Below are 20,398 nucleotides of genomic sequence, written 5' to 3'. Positions count from 1 at the left end.
GTCCTGGGCTGGTTTCCGCGTCTTAATGCCACGGCTACCCCTAGCGGCTGCCTTGGGAAGTGACTCTTATGTTTGGAAAAAGAAAACTCACTAAAGGCAGTGCCTCTCTCCTGCACTAGAATACATCTAAATCTAAGTCTACCACAGAGCAAATTTCCTTGTAAACCAGGAATTTAGTCAACACTATTTACCTACCAACCCTGGGCTTTTTGTGCATCACACCATGTGGCCTACATTAATCAATTTTCTGTTTTTTTTAATCACATTATTAACCAGTTTCTCATCTAACACATCCTTATGAAACAACAAAAACAGATCTAGATGTTTTATTTCTTTATTTAAATGGATAAACATTATGGGGCTCTACAGTTACCAAACTCCATATATCATCAAGAACAAATCAAGAGTTGAAGCCATGCCTACCAGACCGTGTATAATTCTTTTTGCAATCTGAGTAACAAGGTTAACATTTAAGAACAACATGCTCTTCACACAAAATTGTATGAAAAGTGCAATATAATATTCTGATAATGATCATTTAACTAAAATGACATGACAGGACTGAGTGACAAGTCACCCACGAGAAAAATCTCTTCCTCTTTGCTGCATGGCTCACTTCTTTCTTCCACCTCTTTCCTTCAGAGCCAAATGAATGATTGAACCGTTGCTCATGTTGTAATAAGCCAGGGAGTTTGAATCCTTGATGAAAATGCCCTAAAATCGAACAAAAAAACATAATATTATTCAATTAGTCAGTTTTGATTAATGCAGATGAGACATCACGTGTTTAAATAAGCATAAAAGGAAAGTTTACCTCATACTGTAACTTCTGTTTTCCTGCTGGCATGCCCGTCGCTTCATGGATTTTGACTTTAATAACAGACACCTGTGGAGACATTGCATTTGAACATACATGAGAATGAAGTATGTGAACTAAAATACACTCACTAAAAAGAGAGAGACAACAAGCCAACATCTGCATACCTGGTCTGTGAGTGGGACAGTGAAATTCAGTACTTGGCCATTCAGCTTCCATTCAGTCTTGTCCTGCATGTTGGGAACCTGTACTTTAACTGCCACAGGACCCTGGAAAGGAAAAAAAATCTAATTAAGAAAGAGCAACTTGCAGCAAGACAGTAGAAAGAACTGATAAGGTTGGCTTATCAATGAACAGAAATCTCAGCCATCACAAATATGAGTAAACGCATCTACTTGTGTGTTCACAAACATTTCTCATACAAAAACCTGAAACAATTCACAACTTTGATTTGGTTGTTGTCTTTTCTTATTCTGTATATATAATGTATGTATTTTATGTATACATAAGACCTGCCAATAGTCTGAGCTATAACAGAAAGTTTGAATCCTGCATTTTGAATTTTGCCTAGATGCAGATCATACATTGCGATTACCTTTAGAAAGAAACAAAATTATATTACACTGCTCTAACAAACCTTATTTCTACGAAGAAACTCCTCCTCTGGAATAAGGTTATCCTCTGTCTTCATCTTCTTGGTGACTGGCTCATCCTCATGAGGTGGAGGTGGGTGGGACGGTGGGGCAGGAGCAGAGCTTGGTGGTTGTGGTACTGGAGGAGCTGGGACAAATGCTGGAAGAAGGATATTTGAATTTAAAATGATAAAAAGAGGAAGCATATGTTAAAAAGATTCAGTTACCAAATTAGCAATTAGCTTACCAGCTGGAACAACCATGGGGGGTGGTCTAGGAGCCATGATATGGGGTGCTGATGGTGGCATGGGGACCACATTGATGCGGGGAGCAGGAATCATGGGTGGCATTGGTGTTATAACTTGTCCTGGTGCAAGTCGCACCACAGGAGCCACAGGTGGTCTTGGAATCACAGGTACAGCAGACAGGAGAGTGGTGCGCACTGGGGGTGCCACCTGTTTAACAAGCACATTACTGGTTCATGAGTTACATATGTACAGACAAAATGTTATTCACAATAAAATATTATTTTAAAGATAATAACTCACAGAAGAGGGTGGGCGAGGAACTGCAGTGACAGGAGGACTGGGTTTAGGCAAATTGGATGCAGAGGAGGGGATGGGAGGCTGGTGATGAATTTCACTCGGCTTGCTTGGGCCAATTTTCTCCTTAGTATCATCCTCTCCCACCAGTCCTTTGGCCTTGTGAATTGCTTCGATCTGCTCTTGCAGTGTGATGTTGGCCTGTGCTGCCTGCTGTGTACGAGCCATGCTTCCAGAGTGGCCATCCCAGGTAACCTGGTGGGGGAGGAAGAACAAAAATGTTGCAGGCACAGAAATACAACATTAATGAAAACAAGCCATTGGTATTGCATTATGTGTAATCTTTGATTATCAAAACTGTACTGACTCAACAACAAGAAATTCTTTTGATCCATAACTGTTCTCACCTTCTCCTCTGGCTTCTGTATTTCTTCTTCACCGATCTTCTTACCGATGGCTGTCTCTTCCACACCGAAGATATCAGTACGCCTCTCAGCCAGCTGTTTCAGGCTGCTCTCGATATCCAATCCAGGAGCATATACTTCATCCTCTGTCTGCCTCTCTTTGATTATGCGGTCTCTTTGCTCCAGCCAGCGCGGATCCAGCAGACCAATACGCATGTGCTCTTGCATCTTACTGGCCGGGATCTTCTCACCAGTAATTGGTGAGATGAGGTACTCATCCGGAACTGCAATCGAGGGCTGAGGCTTGGAAGCTGGGAGGAAAAGATAGCATTAGACCAGCACACATTGTACATATTGATAGCTTGTTATGCAGAAGGTTACCTTCTCTAAGGAAGCATGAGTTACCTTTGGGGTCGTAGTCTTTGCGAATAATAACCTGGTCTGGAGTAGGGGGCAGAGGGGGTGGCATAGGGTTGTCTGGTGGCAGTGGAGCCTTCATATGGTCATCATCGTCATCAGATCCCTGAAGAAATCAGGAGGTAAAGAATGATATGTTTTTACCAGCAGTTATTGTTTTTATTCATTTTCCAGCAGAGCATCAGCAAACATTGGTTGGAAATCTAGTTAAATGGAAATTAAAATAATAATAATGTCCCTATGAATTAAAAGTATACAAATAATTCAACCTAAAATTGGTCATCTGATGGATAGTTTACAAGGTGTTGAGATGAATTCCTTTATCCGTTCTTACCTCATCCATGTCCTGCACTTGTGTGTCTTGATCAGGTTGTGAGGGATGGCCCTCGTCCCGATCCTCCCGACCATCCTCTTCATCCTCACTCTCAACCTCCATCTCTACCTCCTCACTTTCTCCATACTTCTCATAGCGCTCTTGGATCAGGATGCGAGCGCCAAGCTCCTCTGGTGTGGTGGGTGGCGGGAAGTGTCCTAGGGAAAAAGAGTTACCAATAAAGATACATTTTTCTATCTACATTTATGGGCTCACAGATTTTAAGATGATAACTATTGTGGTAATATTACCTTGTTCGTTGGGCTGGAAATCCACCGTCTCAACCACTACAAAGTCATGCCAGTCGATTTGGGCATATGCCACTCGTTCTTTCTCTCTTTCTTCCTCCTCTTTCTTTCTCTCACGCTCCTGGAACTTTGCCCACTCAACACGGTACCTCACCTGATGGTTAAGCAGTGGGACCGCTGATTAACATGGGCAACATGCTATTAAATACTTACACTGTGAAACAGTCACAATTAAAAAGATTACCTGGTCCATAACTTCTCTTGGATTCTCCGCCTCTCTCTTCAGCTTGGTCAGCAAGCCTTTGGGAGGGATCAGAATCTAAAATGTTGAGAGACAAGATGAAGATAGAGTTTAGCACCACACAAAAAAAGAAGAACATTAATACCAGAGAGGCGGTATTTGTTAGGTCACCTTAGTGTATTGCTCAACCAGTTTGGTGAAGTAGTTGAAAAGGCTGTGCTGCGGTCGCAGAAAGTCAAACTGGTAGTTCCTCTGTTCTTTCTGCATGAGCTGAGTGAGAAACTGGCGTCCATTGCGAGCAACAAACTGGGCAGTGAGCTTGACAACATCCAGGTCAAATGCTGAGATTGACGGAGGATCCGCAATGAACTCAAACTCAGGTGGTGGTTCTTTGGGGACCACTGTCTCCTGAATCACCTGTGACTGCACCTATTGACAAACACAACATATTAGTTGTTATGATCAAATAAATCAATGAATATAATCAATGAAAGAACTAAAGAAACAGCTGACTGAAATGATACATCATACCTTTTGAGGAAGCTGCTGGGCCTGCTGCATGGCCTGCTGCATAACCTTAGGCACCGCTGCAGATGGCTCCTGCGCTTTGCCCTCCTTAAATTCATTGACCTTGTGACGGTAGTAGGCATGGTAGGGGTCGTTGGGGTTGAGGAAATTAAACTTTGGATTGTTGATCTCATTTTGACGGATTCTTGCTTCAAACTCAGGCCCATTCCTGTGAAATTACAATAATTTAGTTATATCATAGACATAAAATCCAGTTAAGATTACAGCTATAAATAAGATTATAGAATTAACACATGTGGAGTAACCAACCTGGCAACAAAACTGGCTGTCTTGTCAACTATGTTTCGGACCTCAGGAGGTGGATATATGATGCCAACGATGGGCTTAGTGGCTGGGGTTTCTTCTACTGCTCCATCATTCTGTTGACAAAATTCACATTTTACGTTATGAGACTTTAAACAGAATAAAATTCAACCAAATTAGCACATTATCATCCAGGGCTTTACTATAGCAATGTTATAAAAAAACAATAAATCTCATGTATTATCTCTGACCTGCTACACATTAGCTTTAGGTCACTCAAAGTCAGCTCACCCCAATCACTGCATTTGTATCTGAATATTCTGAATAAAATCCTGTGACCATCCCAATACATTAGAGGTGAAAAGGACTCGGTTTGTGGGTCAATAGCAGGAACACCAGCAATATTGTTGGTGTTGGTTACTGTGAAAATAATCTTCAGATTCTGCTGTAAAAGTCGTGAAGGGGAACTATTGTATACTTATGGCACACGGGAGCTGCTTACAAGTAAGTCTATGTATTATCCTTGCTAACCACTGGAAAGAAACATCACTGCTTTGTTTTTTACGAATGTCCGTTTTTAGTAGTTTTTGCAAACAAACCAAATTGCGCTGCTCTTCTGTTCTGTTGAGGTACTGACAAAAGTCTCAAAGGCTATCTCACCATTAACTTGTGTGTTTGGTTATTTGGGTGAGTTGAGCTAACGACAAAACTATCAAGATTTAGGTCTTATGGTGGTTATCCAAAATAGATGATAACTTCTCTAAACGTTGCACTCACAGCAACGTTTCACAGTAAAGGAAAGTGTAAGTTAATTGTTCATTAGTTTTCCGCAGAAACAGTATGTTAGCTACATTGCTAACATTAGCTAACTCTGAGCGGCGTTGTTACCTTATTGTTGGCCTCCGGTTGAACTATTTGAACAGGCCCAGGCGGCATGGCTGCGTCTTTCTCTAACGCAGGAAATTACCTGCAATCACCCGGCAAGAAGAATATATGTATTTAAAAAAAAACACTTATTATACCAGATATAATTTTAAGAACGCAGTCTCTATAGTCTTTAAGCCTAAATTTACTGTAGTTGAGCACTTACTGCGTCGCGGTGTCGTTGACCCAATGGAGGTGTATTACTTCCGGAAACAAGCCGCAAAGCATTATGGAACTTGCAGTACTTTTTTGTGGAGGTTTCCAAGGAGATTCGATGTCAACAAGCGACACCCATTCACCCTCATTGCTGTGTCAGACAGACAAAATAAACGCTAGTCTGGCAGACATGAGTGAGCTCTTGGGTCGTCAGGACTGTATCGAAAGCCTCCGAAAAGACCTGGTCGACCTTCAAGGTGCGATTCTGGACGTCTTTTCTAGAACCGGACCAGTCCGCTTCCCCTCCTGGAAGTTCCCCGATAAACTCTCCTGTAATCTGGACATGGTGGCTCTGCTAGGGCAATATGACTTTGTGGATGGGGAGGATGCATTCAATCAACACTCCCATATTGTCTTACTGGAGCTCATGATTGACAGGTAATATATGATGATGATGATGATGATGGTAATGATGATGATGATGATGGTGATGATGATGATGAAGATGATGATGATACTAATTAATCCTTTCTCCCTCTCTCCCTGAACAAGACTACTGCTCCTTCTACAAAGCTTCAGTTCTTATGTCGAGCAACTGAGGAGCAGCCAGAGGAGAGAGCAATCCCAGCAGAAAGGGTGCCTGTCAGTTGGTCTTGTAGTCAGAACCTACTGGAGTAATTTAGTTCAATTTACCAGCTTTAAGGTAGCCAAAGAGGTTCATTTAAGTTAATATAAAAAAATATTAAGAAATGCCAAAATGTAAACAGAGAATGGATTGATCTCATTTATTTCTTCCTCTTTTTAGGGGACCTTCCAAGGCATCAAGAAACAGACAAATCCAAAGACATTTGACAGTGATGAGATAGAGACAGTGTCATCTGTTTATCCACAAATGAGCTCAAGGAGTGATGGTTGCAGACGCTGTTTATCTACCTGTTCTTCAACAAGCTCCTTTAAGTTTTTGCCACAGAATCATGTACCCTCCAGTCCTACCCACAACACCCCGTGCCATCTTAAAGCTGACAGTCACACTGTAAGCTGCCAGACAGTCGAATCATCCCTCATTCCCTGTGATGCCTGTCATCGAGTGCAATTGGTTTTGAGAAAGACAGGAGATGCTTTGGTAGAACTGTTTCAGAGTGAGGGCCTGCCGTCCTCTCTGCAGCCACTCTTAGCTGCTGTGGAGGAAACCCTGGAGCTGGGACACATGACAGCAGGGGATGTCACCCAGTGGGCCAACGAGCAGCTCAGAGACATGCGACGGCTGGCAAAGCATTTGCAAGATGTGCGTGGTACAGTACACCCTCTTAAAGATAGACTAGCAATAGCAGAGGCAGAGCGGGAGAGATTCAGGTCTCAGCTGGAAAGAGCACGGAAAGAGTTCAAGCAAGACATGGAAAAACACCAGGCAACCATAGTCCAGCTGGAGTTTTCACTGCGGAAAGCACAGAGATCCGTGAAAGAAACAGAGCAGAGGCTACAAGAGGCGCAACAACAACTCAAGACAGGTGCAGTAAACTGACAAATGAATGTGATGGAAAATCACTGACATCACAGTCACTACTATATTTTTTAAATATTTTTGAACCAGAAACTTTGTCCTTGGAGGAGAGTAATTCCAGTCTGATGGAGAAAGTAGCAGTGCAGCAAGATACATTACAAGCACTTGGTATGGACATACTACACTATGAAATTGACCTGGCTTGGTTACACACAGAAAATAAATGTATGTAATATGTAATAAGTGTATGCTGTATGATGGATCATTGTATTTTGTGGTAGAATGTGAAAAGAAGGCGCTGCAGGAAAAAGTGGAGTCCTTGCACTTGGAGGAAGAGGCCTGTTGTAAACTACAACAAAGGATCCAGCAACTAGAGAGTCAGATCTCTGAAACTCAAGTCCTTCTTGACAAGGAGAATGCCAAGTACCACAGCGCTTGTCGTCAGCAAGAGGTCAGTGTAACGACAAACACTGGATTATTTGTTGTTTTCAGCTGGAGACCTTGTCAGTCTCACTCACGGATCACATAACAATATTCAGACAGATGTATGCAAGTGTTAGTGGTTCTTTTTTTGTTGTTGTTGTGCATCCAGTCGATGCAGGCAAAGCAGAAATCTTTGTTGGAGAGGGTGGATGCTCTTGATGAAGAGTGTGAAGAGTTGCAGAGGGAGCTGGGAGAGAGAGAGGAGAGACAGATCGAGCTACACAATGGGCTGCAACAGATGTCAGAGGAGAAGGAACAACTGCAGGCTCAGCTCGCTCAACAGCAGGTGTAATGTCGGAGCCCTTACCCATAATCATACACATAATAAATACTTTTAAACCTAGTAGCTCATGATTATATGTTTTTTTTTTCCCCCAACAGGATTTGCATTTAGATCTTCAAAAGGAGAAGCAGACGCTAGAAACAAACATAGGCGAGCTAAAGAACAGTGTGGCTGAGCTGAAGGAATATGTGCAAGCTTTAAAGGAGAGGGAGAGGCTGTTGGTGGCTTTCCCAGAGCTCAGCCCCCTGGCTCAGGCCCAGCCACAGAGTAGGCACTTATTTAACCTTTGTTTCTAAAAGATACTGACTGGCATAACCAGAATGTATGTACATAAAAACACTACACTATTCTATCTTTGGAAAACGTTAAATGTGGATCCTGTATCCATCCATTTATTTGCTAGCTGCCTGTTGTTTTTGAGTACTGTCGTCACTTTGAATGCTTACATATTGTTCTTTGCATCTTCACAAGGTACAGGAAATGTGCTCTTGGATATGGAGCAACAACTGCAGGCAAATTGCATCCGTATAAAAATTCTGGAGCAGGAAAATACCACCCTACACAGCAGCCTTGAGAGACTGAGGGAAAGAGCACAACATAACACTGCAAGGGTAGGCTGGGTGGAAATTTTTAATGTTGTAAAATGTGAAAATATGTGAACTGATGTCTGTTACACATGTTGATTTTGTGGATGTTATTGGGATTATTGAAAATTGTATTAAAACTATGCATTTACATCAACAGGAAGCCTGGCCTCAGCAGACATGGAGCCCCTCTCTGCAAACCACACCAGGGGAAAAACAACAGAATCACCTGACACTAATACAAAACAGCCCACTGTAAGCACTCTCCATTCTTTAGATTTGTTAAAATGTTACATTCTAGCACAAGCGGCACTAAGCACACATTTTTATAAATGATTAATCATAATACTGTGTTTCTATTGTTGCATTCCTCCTCGTCCCTCAGGCAGAGCAGCAGTGCAGCACGGCTGGGATACAGTAACAGAGGGAAGGATGCAAGAGGAGGAGAAAGTGGTCGGGAGTCAGAGGATCGCGTGTCCCCTGCCGCTGCCCCCCCTTCGTCCCTGCAAATTCACCTTCAAACCCTTAACCTCAACACTCCACACTCCACTGTTGCTAAAAGCTGTACAGACACACGCAGTGCTTCTCTCCTCTCTCACTCCAGAGGCTTGAATCAGAGGAGAAAATAAAAGCCAGAGGGCACAAATGCACCTAGACAGTTTTGCAGTCGAAGAGAACGCAGCTTTGTGCAAGGATTTTTGGGCAAAAACAATGTGGTTAATAAAATGATTATTTTTTACATGGTGTCTTATTGTACATTATAACACATTGATGTTTTTGAAATTTCATTTTGTCATTGTGTACACTTATGAGAGAGGTATGTATATAGAAGGAGGACTATTTCAGTGCTATTAAAACTAGGTGTATGATGGCAATTGCATATCAGGTTACTGGATACACGATATGCTTCAGCAAACAAAAGTATCTGAATAGGAGGCCTTCACAGCAGATGACTCAAATGCTCCTGAGTAAATGGGCGGTGTGTACAACCTTTAATGTCGCCACAAACAATGACACGGAGACAGATGTGCAATCTGAAAAGGTTGGGGAGTGGGAGTTTCCATGGAAACACAAGTGCCTCCAGGATTCACAGCATTCACGCTCTGCTGAATCACTCCAGTACTTTTGCTCAGTCACTTACATAATATAATCTATCACTTAGACTACACACTGTAGATGGTTGTCAGTTGTATCTGTTTATGCACCCCACATCATGAGGCGTGTTTTGCAGTGGTAATTTTAGATGCCGTGAGCTCAGTTGTGTAATCCGAGTGTAGTCCGAGAGACTGGTGCTTGTGTCAGAGCTGTTATAGTCAATACACTTGCAAACACCTGATTAACAATAGTAATCATCTTAGCACCAACACTCTGATCTCTCAGCAGCACCACCTGAATGAGCACCTGCTCGATCATTTCATTCACTTAACAGAGAGTTCGTGACCTGAGCGTTAATCCTTTAATTGGGTTAACGATACAGCTGTGTCATCAAGCATGTAATCAAAGTTGATCTTAAGCTCTCTCCACCAGGCCACACATGCCAATGAGAAATATTAATTTAGATTAACTTTAAGTGGTTTTATCCTTGTGTTATATCCTTCCTTTATTATCTGTGTGTACAAATTGAAATTATGTGTCCTTCGTTATAGTTTTCTCCTTCTTCGTTTTGTGAATATTAAGATAAGTGTGTTACACCAACTCAAAGCTAATGTGATGATAAGATTTTCTGCAACAATTTAGAAATTATTTTCATGATTGATGTTTTCTAAATTTGAGATGATCGGTTCTCTGAGAGGAAACTTCAGTCGGACTACTCCACAATTTAGATTTTTGTAAATGCTGCTTCAAAACATTTATTTTTTATTTAATACCACGGTCGTTGCATTTTATACAGACATACACAATAACAGAAAGATCAGAGACCTTAATGTGCAAGTACAATGCTATTCAGTAGTAAGAAAAGAACTGGATCGTTTGTAACTGTGCGTCCTGGCACAAAAAAGACAGAGAAAGAGGTGAGAGAACGATCAGCCTAAAAAAAGCACCACAGTATTTATATCTGTCGCTGGCCCTGACATCAAAAGCATAACTGTGACACAAAATTACCAGACAATAGTTTTCAAATGGTGTGCAAAGTTGTACAAAATTCTCCTGAACCCTACTCCTTTCTGTAACTATGCCAAAATGCCTCTTACGGTACATTCTCCTCTGTGTTTGTGTTTTGGTTTCATAATTAGAAAGCATGACGTCCTGTATAAGAGTTTTTATCTAACAGACACATAAATTAAACAACTAAACCATTCAGACTACTTTAGCTTTGGAAGTCAGTCTGCATTGATTACAACATGTTTAAGGCCATTGGTTTCTTATGTAACACATGCAAATACAAACTGAAATGAAAAAAGGTGAGAAACAGAATAAAAATGTATATTTGTGAAAAAAAAAAAAATCCTTGTGTTCATTTTTTGTCACTGCTGCTGTGGGAATGTTATCTGTATAATATGAGCTGTTCTCATGTGTGCCTTTCTCTGATCTAGGTCAAACTGCAGACTGGCGACAGGGACTGCTCCAAATCTGCTGGGATTACGGAGGCCCATCAACGTCTGCCTGCCTGCCCATATTTTACCCTGTGTGTGAAGAGTCCAGTCAATCAGTAGGTTTGTGCTTGACTTATATATCCAATAATCTAATTATCTCTCAGGTTATCTCAGGAAAATCAGTCAATCACAATAAAATAAAACGATATTATAAAACCTCAATAATCCATGTGCTTTGACATCTCATAATCTCATGACAACAGAGAGAGAGAGAGAGAGAGAGAGAGAGAGAGAGAGAGAGAGGAGAAAGTTTTGGTGTCTAAAGGTGCGTGAGAAAAAACCTGCACAAGTGTAAGATCAGTGACACAAGAGAGAACAGGGTCACGGGATGAGATTTAGATTACGTGAAGCACTGAAGTGTTGTTCAGCCAACTAAAAGCTGAACACAAATGATTTACGGAGACTAATCCTACACTAAAAGTATATAAAACGTAGTGCTTATTCATATAACACAAACACAAGAACAGGAACAGAAAACACAAAAAATAAAGCTCATGGGATCCATATAAGAGCAAAAACACACAAAAAAAGAATAGTAACAATAGAAAAATAAATACATATATTAACATATTGGATTAAATAACTTGACAGTAGAAACTATAAGTAGGGCAGTCTAGGTATAAGTGGATCCACATTAAAAGAGCCTGCAGTTTCTCCTGAGGCGGCGGAGGAGAAGTAAAAAAGTGAAAATGTAAACTCACAAAAGTCTGTGCATTCGTCTGTTTAACTAAAAAAAACATGCAACAAATGGATGCTTGCTATACTCAAGATGATATCGTGCAGTGGGTTGTCTTTTACCTTGTTAACAACAGAATTATATTTTTGGTGAATGGTGATTTTCCAGCTCCAGGTTTGTGTTAAAATGATTTCTTTTTAAATCATTCGCTGAATATACAAACTAAAAGTACAGTTTGTCACAAAGAAAGCACCGGATATAAGCATGTGGATTCTGACAAACTGGCAAGATTGCAAGAAAAGAGCTGGTCTTAAAGGATATATAACCCAACTTTGATGCAAGAAGTTTACAGGACAGTAATAAAGCTCTCTACTGTACATTCGAGTATTACAAGATATACAAATATGCTTCACGACGAGACAGAGAGCGTGCATCCCATCCTGTGGTGTGCTTACATTTGCAGAGCAACGAGTACAGACTGTGGCAGGCCAGTCACACACTAAAAGGAGTGAGATACGGAGAGTACACTAGTAATAGTACAGCGTTATGAGTGGGAGACAACAGATGAAACCAGCCGGTTGTAATGGTGGCCGCCTTTGGTCACACATCATCTCTTTCCTTCATAGTCCTCGGCTGTCGAGGCGGTGGAGGCGTTGATGTGGTGCACCGGGGTGTCCACTTGACCTTCGGGCTGGACAGACTGCACTGTTTCTACCAGGCTGCCGCTGGGTAGCACCACATACCGGGCGGCCATGTCTTTGGGCTGCAGCTCCCGCATGCCTTCCTTACTGTGCCAGATCCCATATCCGAAATACACAAAGAGACCTTAAAAGAAAAGGGACGGCACGGCACACATGTGACTGAGATGACTCTGAAGTAAAATCAGGACACACTGTTCACAGTAGAGTAGAGAGAAATGCGTCTCAAAGTGAGTATTGTTTTGTGTAACTCTTAGTGCAGGAAACATCTTTCATGCAGCAAAATAAATGTATTAGTGTAATAATAACCTATAAACATGCTCTTCTAATAGATTGATGTTACCATTTTCAAATTTTTGAGATCTCAGACAACAAGAGCAGTTTACAGCCATGCTACGCTGGTGTAATATTCATTACTTGGCTTTAACTCTGCCTTTACTCTGATTCGAATGAAGAACTCCCATGCTTTTTTTTTCTGCGTTGGCCATTATGGAGGGTAAGTAGGCGAGAGCCCCCAGCCTGTCAAGTGTAATATTCCACGACTGTGCATCTTGTTAACTTGCTGCAGCCAGACAGTGGGGTTTAAATGGTTTACTGGTTCAGAGAAGCCTTAAGCTAATGCAGCTAATCACAACTCCCCTGTGACCCCCCCCCCCCCCCCCCATACCCACCCACCCACCCACCCTTCTCTGACAGGGCTTTAAAGCTGTTTGACCACCATCATCAGAGGGTTGCTGACAAATGGGGAAAAGTTTTTGTTTCCTTAAAGGACTTAAGGTGTTTGTTTCATCTGATGATGTAACACTGACATACATTGCCTTCACTAGCAACACGAGGCAGGTGTTTTATGATGGTGTATTCAAACTACTTACTGAGATAACATTCATTTCATGTGATGTGTGGATTCAACTGCCTTCAAGTAACCAAAATGACACTAATAATATCAAGGGCCTGTGTTTGTGTAGAGAAGAGGCTGTACCTGATGTTTACTGAAACAAATCCATTTTAGTGGCTTTTAAGTTGAGCTACAAATGTGTCTGGTTTTAAGGAATATATTTCACATACTATAGAAAAGCTGGGAAGCTGTTTTCTACCTAAATCCAGCGCCTTCTTACCTATGGCGATCCACACGGTGAATCGAATCCAGGTTAGAGGGCTGAGCTTCATCATGAGGAATACATTAATGAGGATACTGGCACCTGGAGTCAATGGAACCAAAGGTACCTATACAACAATAAAACTCCCGTCATAGTCCAATCATACAAATGGCTTAAAATGAAACAAAACAAAAATGAATTAATTGTTTATTTGAGCATAATTTAAGTGTATGTAGCTGCCAGGACGAGCAAATTCAAGTTCATCTGAAGCTCCAAGTGAAAGACAGCAGCGTTCAATCAACATATTACACCTAGACTTATATAATAAAGTAAAATCCATAAAGGAGCTCACCTGGAATGTTTTGCTGTCGGTCTGCGGCTCATGAACACATATGAGCGCCAGGCTGAGGACGTAAGCTAAGCTAAAAATCACCAGCAGCATGGTGAAGCTCCAGAGCGGCAGATGCAGCTGTTTGGTACCGAATTCCAGCACAGCACAGAGGGACACTGAGCTCACTATCAGAGTCAGCACACAGAAGGCCACCACCTCGCCCGGCTCACAGTCCCCCAGCAGCTTGCCCAGGTACGGTTCCCAGTAAGCCTTCAACTGCCCCACCCCACGCCGTTCTCTTGTCTTCTGCCTCTCCACCAGCTGGAGTTTGTCAGAGAAGGACTCGTACTGCTTCAGCTCCCCGCTGTCCTCAGTTATGGTCTGAGACTCTGAGGGGGCAGGGGAAGGCTCAGCGTTGGGGTTGGGAGATGTGGAAGCGGTTCCCTTGGAGCTGGTTTTGTCAGGCTGGAAGCGCAGCACAATAACACTCGCTGCCACGAAGGTGTACGCCAGGAGTGTGCCGATGGACAAGAACTGAACCAAGGCCTCCAGGTCGAAGATGAGAGCCATGGTGGCCATGAGGATTCCAAACACCAATATAGCATTGACAGGGACTTTGGTGACGGGATTGACGCGTGCAAAAAAGGAGAAGAACAATCCATCCTCTGCCATGGCGTAAACAATCCGAGGGAGGGAGAAGAGATTACAGAGCAGCACAGTGTTCATGGCTGGAAATGAGAGAAACAGAGACTCATTATCAGAAGGTAACACAAGATATAGCAATGTGCAGACAATGCTACTGCTAAACATAATGCACAAACAGCTGTATTTCTCAATTTAAGGTTGACACTCACCACAGATAGAACCTACTGCCACAACCACTCCAGCCCAACTGTAACCACGGCGGAAGAAAGCATCTGCCAGAGCTGAGTTGGGGTCCAGTGTATGCCAGGGTACCATTAGTGTGAGCACTGTGGAGACCAGGATGTAAGCTGTTGCTGCCAGTCCAAGAGAGATCGCGGTGGCAATGGGAACAGCTTTCTGCGGATTCTTTGCCTCCTCACTTGAGGATGCGATTACATCAAAGCCCACAAACGCGTAGAAGCACGTGGCCGAGCCTGCCAGTATTCCAGACAACCCAAAAGGTGCGAAGCCTCCTTCTTTCTGGCTCCAATTGGCTGGTTCAGCCAGCACAAAGCCGAACACCAGTATGAAGACGATGACACCCATACTAATGGTGGAGAAGATGTGGTTGAGGTAAGAGGACACTTGAACTCCAAAGGAAATGAAGAACGAGGCAACTACTAGAATCCCTGCTGCAAGTACGTCAGGATAATGGGCAAGGAAGGGCACATCCCACTGCATAATGTGTGTTTCTGTGAAGTTCTGGATAGCATGGTTAAAAATGGAGTCCAGATAGCCACTCCAGGCACGTGCCACAGCAGCGCCACCGATCATGTTCTCCAGAATCACATTCCAACCAATGAGAAAAGCCCAGACCTCTCCCACAGACACGTAGGTAAACATGTAGGCAGATCCTGTTTTGGGAATGCGTGCTCCAAACTCTGCATAACAGAAGGCAGCCAATAGAGAAGCAAAACCTGCAAAAAGGAAGGATATGATGACAGCAGGCCCAACCATGTCTTTAGCCACTGTTCCTGTCAGGACATAAAGCCCAGAGCCCACCATGCCACCAACACCCAACATAGTCAGGTCCAGGGTGGAGAGGCAGCGTTTCAGCGACGTGGCCATCATGTCATCATCCAGTGTCTTGAGTCGGTTCAGTCTCTGACAAAGGCGCACCGCTGGTGCGCAGCCTCTTGGACAAGTTGCCATAGCTACAGAGTTATACAGGCCAGCTGGGCAGGATGGTGTTGTAGCAGTCACACTGGATCCATTACCTGTCTATGAAGATGACCTGCAAGAGACAGAGAACAAGCATGGTGTTGACACAAGTGTCAGAACAGGAAAAGCTCCGGCAGCCAGACTTGTTTAACCTCCATACTGAGTGTACTGTGTGTGCACATTCAGGACAGAGCCACAGGATGATGGTTAAATTTAATGCATTATACTGTGTGTTCATAATTTGGTTGTATAGTTTGACATATTGTTGTAAGTCTGAAGTTGGGGTCTGGTGTTTGGCTTAAAAAAAAATTATTTAGAGCTGTTGGTGGACATATAGGCTACTGTAGTGTAATGTGAAGAATCAATCTGTACTAGTCACTCTGCACAAAGAATTATCTTCCAAGCGTGGCCTCCATATTTAAGAATATTATGATTAAATAATTGTGTAATGACAACAATGACAGCATGAAAATGCTCAGTATATTAGTAGTAGTTTGAAATATTTTCATTCTTATAGCACAAAGAAATAAATGCACATTTTGTTAAGCTTTAGTGATAGTCATGGACATAAAGGAAATAGTAAGTCAGTTAAATAGGATCTCCTGAATTCTTACAGTAGACCCAAATGCTGCTCTTTGTAACAATAACACAGCAGTAACATTTAACTTTGTAAGGAGGTCCCACGGGTCAATTTGTGATGTGATTTATTTGGCTGTTCCCACCTGTAAATATCTGTTTTATCGAGATTTTGCATTGAGGCCTTAACGTGTGGCACCGATGGACACTCATCACTCAGTGTGAAGCCAGACCACGTCATCTAAAAGGCATCGCTGATGTGTAAATAAAGCTGGAAATGCACTAACGTTAGAGGATGCGATGCAGATTAAGATTTATTTTGTTTGTTTAACTGTAAAACAATGTGGGTGGTCTTTTCATCAGGAACACCTAGTATCCATCCTCCTGGTCCGGGCGGTGCAACATCTGATTCCTGCCCTCGATAGGCATATGGCGACAACAGGATGCCTCTGTTATAATTACGTAACGCCTTATTCCCCTCTAGAAATAAACCCAGAGCCATAAAATAGGCGAGTCGTTTACACTGTTATATCTATCTTAAGTATACCTATCGGTTACCACATGACTGACCGTGCACACAACAGAAGAAGAGCGGAATAAGCGTCGTTTTAAAGCCAAATTAATATTTTATAACAACATGGAAACGGACGCAAAGTGGAGCCCGTTAGTGCATTACACTTCCTCTCTCCTGGATGGAGCCGAAGGGAGAGCGGCATCGCACTTTTCGATCGTGGGGGATGAGTGATGATTTAACATGATCCGCTCTGCATCCACTGGAGGAGAAACGTCGATAATAACACGAGAAATCAAATGATCGCGTTACCTTAGTAGTCCAGGGTGTCTCATGTGTGCGGCAAGTCCGGTGCTGTTAGAAGTTACCGGGGTGCATCGTCTAGTGATGGAGCAGAAGGTGCGCCGAGGAATAAAACTAACATGCGCTGCCAGGACTGCTTCTTAAAGGCGCAGTCACCTTTATACTCAGCTGAAAGGGTTTCCCCACTGCGCCCCACCCATATTACAGCAGAATAGGAGATTATCCGGAGCCGGTGGTCTCAGAGGGGGTCCCTGCGCCCTGACTACATGAATATAAATGTGAACGTGTTTGAGAATCATAAGTATGTAAGACAAGCATGAGGCTAAAGTAAGAAAAAAAAACAAAAAAACCCAAACAATTTGCTGTATATTTAAACAGTTTAAATGACAAATGGATGTCATAGAAACAACATTAAAATCGAGCAGTACGAATGTAACACAGAATTGGTGCCAACCCTGAAAGATGTGAGAGGCAAGCATGCTTGATCACCTTTAGTTTTTGTTTCAAGGGATAGCTATTAAAACCATGCTAGGAGACCCAAGAGACCATATTGGGAATAGAGGTGCAATAAATCACAATCTTGTGACCGTGGGGCCTTTACATGTAATCATAAAAACCTTGCATTTGGTAAGTAGTCGGTGTAAAAAAAGATGGATGTGATATGAGACCTGCTCTTGGACCTGGTCATAGGCTTGTAACAATCTGGACCACTAACAATAGGTGTGTGTATGACTTAAGGACGTATATAATAGGGAAATTAGTCAGAGTGGGATAAGATTAACACACATATATCATCATATCTGTCTCAGTGTGACACTCAATAAGCCTAACTTTGACAGTGGTCTTTAAAAACCAGGAATGTGTTGCCACTCCAGCCGCCTCCCATTAAAGTGAAATAATTTGGAACACAGGACTACACAAATTATAGTGGTGAAAAAATATTTACATCAGTGTCTGCAGAACTAAATCCTTCAAATTATTTACAAAACACAATGATGCTTTGAGAAACGTTTAATAACATTTGTTTTATGAAGGCAGATATTTGTGTAATGGAAAATCACATAAAAATATTTAATGCTACTTTCCATATCAGATTTTGTTCACACTGTATATCATAGCAGTAATGAATTGCTTATTGGTATTTACTGAATTGTGGATTGTCAAACAGTTAACATTAACCAACATTTACATTTAAAAAATATCAATGTAAACGCACTGAGGTTAGCTCAACAACTAACCATGAATAAAGTCTGTTCAGAGCCAGAACACAACTGACACATTTCACACCTTGTTTCTGTTTTACACATTTGAGCTCAACATCCTGAGGTGAGGCAAGTAGGAGTTGGTCCATTTTTTAAGTGTCCAGTGGCTGCTTTAAATTAACAGCAGGTTCACACACAACCTCCCAAGACACTTTCACCATTGCAGAAAGCAATGACATGTGGAAAGTTACAGAATTCAGCTTTATACACTGCTGCTGCTCAGAGTTGGGTCTGTGTACACACAAAGGATAAAACTTTCCTTTTCACCTCAAATGTCGCCAACTGCTCCAAAGGTATCAAGAGGCACTTGCGAAGAGAACATCTCAGTGCAGAACGGTCACAGCATTACCTGCAGTTACAGCCATCTGTTCATTTCTTTGTGTCCTTAAGAAGTCCTTCAACGTGTCTTCAAAGGATTTGTAACAAAACAACTACCTAATTGCACAATGTGTGACATGGTATTTAAGCGTTTTATTTTGTCACAACCTGCTACTGCTCTCCTTCACTTCTTGAAACTTACTTGAATACATTAGAACCAGCCTTGTCTTACAGGTTTATGATGGTGATGCCAATTCGACTCGGGACAACACGTGTTCAACTTTTTCTCAACTTGTTGCTTCTTACACAACAATGTTACACGTCAACTGAAGCACAGTGAATCTCACAGTCATTGGATCATGAGCGTACACCGTCTGTTTCTTTTGGCACAATTGAGCTTCTGTATCATCTTTCTCATAGTAGTCCAGATTGTGACTCCTTCTGCTGAAGCTTGAGGATCAATTCAAGTAGGTTCATCTGCATTGTCAGCTCCTGAAACACAAAGCAGTTGAAGAGCAGTGAAGACTTACATTGCCACCTGCTGGACATTTGTCTGCATCACACAGTGCATGTTTGCTATGCTATCCTACTATTTGTGGTCTTGCTGGGCTCATTCAATACAGTAAGTGAACAGGTATAGAGGTCAACCTGAGGATTAGTGGTGATGTAAAACCCCGGGACTCCTGCCTTCTCCAGGGTGTTCTGCTGGTCTATCACTTTTTGATCCATTTCCGCTACAATCTTCTTATCCATCATTCTTTGTTCTTCTCGCACACGAATGTCCAGAGCCTGATGACACAACACACAACTATTAAGAAATAAAAACGCATATGGCAATAACAACAGCCTTGTAAGTGATCAGAGGTAATTCTCTTACCTCTAGTTCCGTTTGTTGGTTTGATTTAAGAAGTGCAAGATTGTGGGACTTGCATGACTGCAGAGCGTCTTTGTGTTTTCGTGCAAGATCTTGCTTGAGTGCTACAAACACACAGAAAAATAACCAGTCAAGCAAGCATAACCATTAGTCACTGCATGTTTTCTGTTAAGCAGAGCACTGACCTTGGTGTTCACAGTGCAGCTTTTGCCTCTGGTTGTACAGATTTTTCTCTGTCAGATGCTGAATATCCAGGAGCCCCTGCACAATCTCATAAACGGTCCCATCTATGAGTGCTAGAGCCAGGTCACTCAGCGTGTTGTAGGACAGGCGCTGCTGGAAGGAGCTAACCGTGGAGAAAAAAAAACAGTGATCATTAAGATGTAGTCAATAAATCAATCAATAAAGCTAAACCTGAGACATTCACTGCTATAATCATTTGTCTGAATTCTGTGAAGGAAGTCCTCCCTGAAGGTAAGGCAACATTACCTTGGTAAGTCTTTGACTAATGTTTGCAGTTCAGACAACAGGTAGTAATGTCTTTCTTGTTGTTTTGTAGAATCACCGCCAATGACTCCGGGATAACCATCCATCTCCTTAACTGGAAAGACGAGAACAACAGCAGGACGCTGCTAGTCAACACACTCGGCTAGCTAGCAGTAGCAGTTTAGGCTAACTTCACTGTTTTTATAGTTAACAGTTCTCAGAGAGAAGACAATGTGTTATCTTTTGGAGACTAGCCTGCATCTAACGATGTCCGTCAGTTAACGGTTAAAGTGACAAAAACAAGTTGTAGGAAAAAGGTGATGTTTTTAAGCTGAGCGGTTGTAACGTTTTGTTTATTAGCTTACATGCACTACAATGAGGACCCCGAGCA

The 20,398-nt window shown here is 42.2% G+C and overlaps 4 protein-coding genes across 6 annotated transcripts; 1 reads left to right on the top strand and 3 right to left on the bottom strand.

The window, feature by feature from the left end:
- Positions 1–318: 318 nt before the first annotated feature.
- Positions 319–5,695, bottom strand: sf3a1 (splicing factor 3a, subunit 1). 2 transcript variants are annotated; one of them, XM_056376332.1, is made up of 16 exons: positions 5,596–5,695; positions 5,394–5,472; positions 4,512–4,621; positions 4,206–4,410; positions 3,846–4,103; positions 3,678–3,752; positions 3,437–3,587; positions 3,147–3,343; positions 2,801–2,918; positions 2,399–2,706; positions 1,998–2,246; positions 1,697–1,904; positions 1,455–1,609; positions 985–1,086; positions 815–886; positions 319–714 (listed from the first exon to the last, which is right to left on the bottom strand). In XM_056376332.1, exons 2-16 carry the CDS (start codon positions 5,439–5,441, stop codon positions 613–615), a joined length of 2,358 nt encoding a protein of 785 aa, XP_056232307.1. In that variant the 5' UTR covers positions 5,442–5,472; positions 5,596–5,695; the 3' UTR covers positions 319–612. The 2 variants fall into 2 exon arrangements, with proteins under 2 accessions (XP_056232307.1, XP_056232308.1); XM_056376333.1 differs by lacking the exon at positions 5,596–5,695 and having other exon boundaries at positions 5,394–5,589.
- ccdc157 (coiled-coil domain containing 157) lies at positions 5,659–10,882 on the top strand. 2 transcript variants are annotated; one of them, XM_056376334.1, is made up of 10 exons: positions 5,659–6,023; positions 6,138–6,288; positions 6,391–7,093; positions 7,177–7,254; positions 7,368–7,537; positions 7,679–7,855; positions 7,951–8,119; positions 8,324–8,463; positions 8,597–8,691; positions 8,822–10,882. In XM_056376334.1, the coding sequence occupies exons 1-10, from the start codon at positions 5,659–5,661 to the stop codon at positions 9,063–9,065; spliced, it is 2,292 nt and encodes a 763-aa protein (XP_056232309.1). In that variant the 3' UTR covers positions 9,066–10,882. The 2 variants fall into 2 exon arrangements, with proteins under 2 accessions (XP_056232309.1, XP_056232310.1); XM_056376335.1 differs by having other exon boundaries at positions 8,597–8,960.
- On the bottom strand, positions 10,255–17,210 carry slc7a4 (solute carrier family 7 member 4). Its single transcript, XM_056376336.1, has 5 exons — positions 17,077–17,210; positions 14,687–15,750; positions 13,854–14,560; positions 13,520–13,628; positions 10,255–12,531 (listed from the first exon to the last, which is right to left on the bottom strand). The coding sequence occupies exons 2-5, from the start codon at positions 15,666–15,668 to the stop codon at positions 12,314–12,316; spliced, it is 2,016 nt and encodes a 671-aa protein (XP_056232311.1). The 5' UTR covers positions 15,669–15,750; positions 17,077–17,210; the 3' UTR covers positions 10,255–12,313.
- Positions 17,211–18,062: 852 nt separating this feature from the next.
- dgcr6 (DiGeorge syndrome critical region gene 6) lies at positions 18,063–20,389 on the bottom strand. Its single transcript, XM_056376957.1, has 6 exons — positions 20,373–20,389; positions 20,011–20,122; positions 19,707–19,867; positions 19,525–19,625; positions 19,296–19,436; positions 18,063–19,139 (listed from the first exon to the last, which is right to left on the bottom strand). Exons 2-6 carry the CDS (start codon positions 20,112–20,114, stop codon positions 19,062–19,064), a joined length of 585 nt encoding a protein of 194 aa, XP_056232932.1. The 5' UTR covers positions 20,115–20,122; positions 20,373–20,389; the 3' UTR covers positions 18,063–19,061.
- Between the last annotated feature and the right edge of the window lie 9 nt (positions 20,390–20,398).

This window comes from Seriola aureovittata, chromosome 5, assembly GCF_021018895.1.
Source record: "Seriola aureovittata isolate HTS-2021-v1 ecotype China chromosome 5, ASM2101889v1, whole genome shotgun sequence".
In the NCBI taxonomy this organism is placed as follows: domain Eukaryota; kingdom Metazoa; phylum Chordata; class Actinopteri; order Carangiformes; family Carangidae; genus Seriola; species Seriola aureovittata.
The sequence above is the reverse complement of the archived record's forward strand: the minus strand, read 5'-3'. Positions and strand labels throughout refer to the sequence as shown.

What these genes read in the sequence shown, in the direction of transcription:
- ccdc157 (XM_056376334.1), top strand. Translation starts at nt 5,659, where the DNA reads ATGGAACTTGCAGTACTTTTTTGTGGAGGTTTCCAAGGAGATTCGATG. An exon ending in CTGGAGCTCATGATTGACAG is followed by an intron (nt 6,024 to 6,137) that starts GTAATATATGAT and finishes TCCCTGAACAAG; the next exon opens with ACTACTGCTCCTTCTACAAA. An exon ending in GCAACAACAACTCAAGACAG is followed by an intron (nt 7,094 to 7,176) that starts GTGCAGTAAACT and finishes TTTTTGAACCAG; the next exon opens with AAACTTTGTCCTTGGAGGAG.
- slc7a4 (XM_056376336.1), bottom strand. Translation starts at nt 15,668, where the DNA reads ATGGCAACTTGTCCAAGAGGCTGCGCACCAGCGGTGCGCCTTTGTCAG. An exon ending in GGCAGTAGGTTCTATCTGTG is followed by an intron (nt 14,561 to 14,686) that starts GTGAGTGTCAAC and finishes TCTCATTTCCAG; the next exon opens with CCATGAACACTGTGCTGCTC. An exon ending in CACCGTGTGGATCGCCATAG is followed by an intron (nt 12,532 to 13,519) that starts GTAAGAAGGCGC and finishes TTTTCTTTTAAG; the next exon opens with GTCTCTTTGTGTATTTCGGA.
- sf3a1 (XM_056376332.1), bottom strand. Translation starts at nt 5,441, where the DNA reads ATGCCGCCTGGGCCTGTTCAAATAGTTCAACCGGAGGCCAACAATAAG. An exon ending in CCCCATGGTTGTTCCAGCTG is followed by an intron (nt 1,610 to 1,696) that starts GTAAGCTAATTG and finishes TCCTTCTTCCAG; the next exon opens with CATTTGTCCCAGCTCCTCCA. An exon ending in AACAGAAGTTACAGTATGAG is followed by an intron (nt 715 to 814) that starts GTAAACTTTCCT and finishes GTTCGATTTTAG; the next exon opens with GGCATTTTCATCAAGGATTC.
- dgcr6 (XM_056376957.1), bottom strand. Translation starts at nt 20,114, where the DNA reads ATGGATGGTTATCCCGGAGTCATTGGCGGTGATTCTACAAAACAACAA. An exon ending in GCTGCACTGTGAACACCAAG is followed by an intron (nt 19,626 to 19,706) that starts GTCAGTGCTCTG and finishes GTGTGTTTGTAG; the next exon opens with CACTCAAGCAAGATCTTGCA. An exon ending in ACCAACAAACGGAACTAGAG is followed by an intron (nt 19,437 to 19,524) that starts GTAAGAGAATTA and finishes TTGTGTCATCAG; the next exon opens with GCTCTGGACATTCGTGTGCG.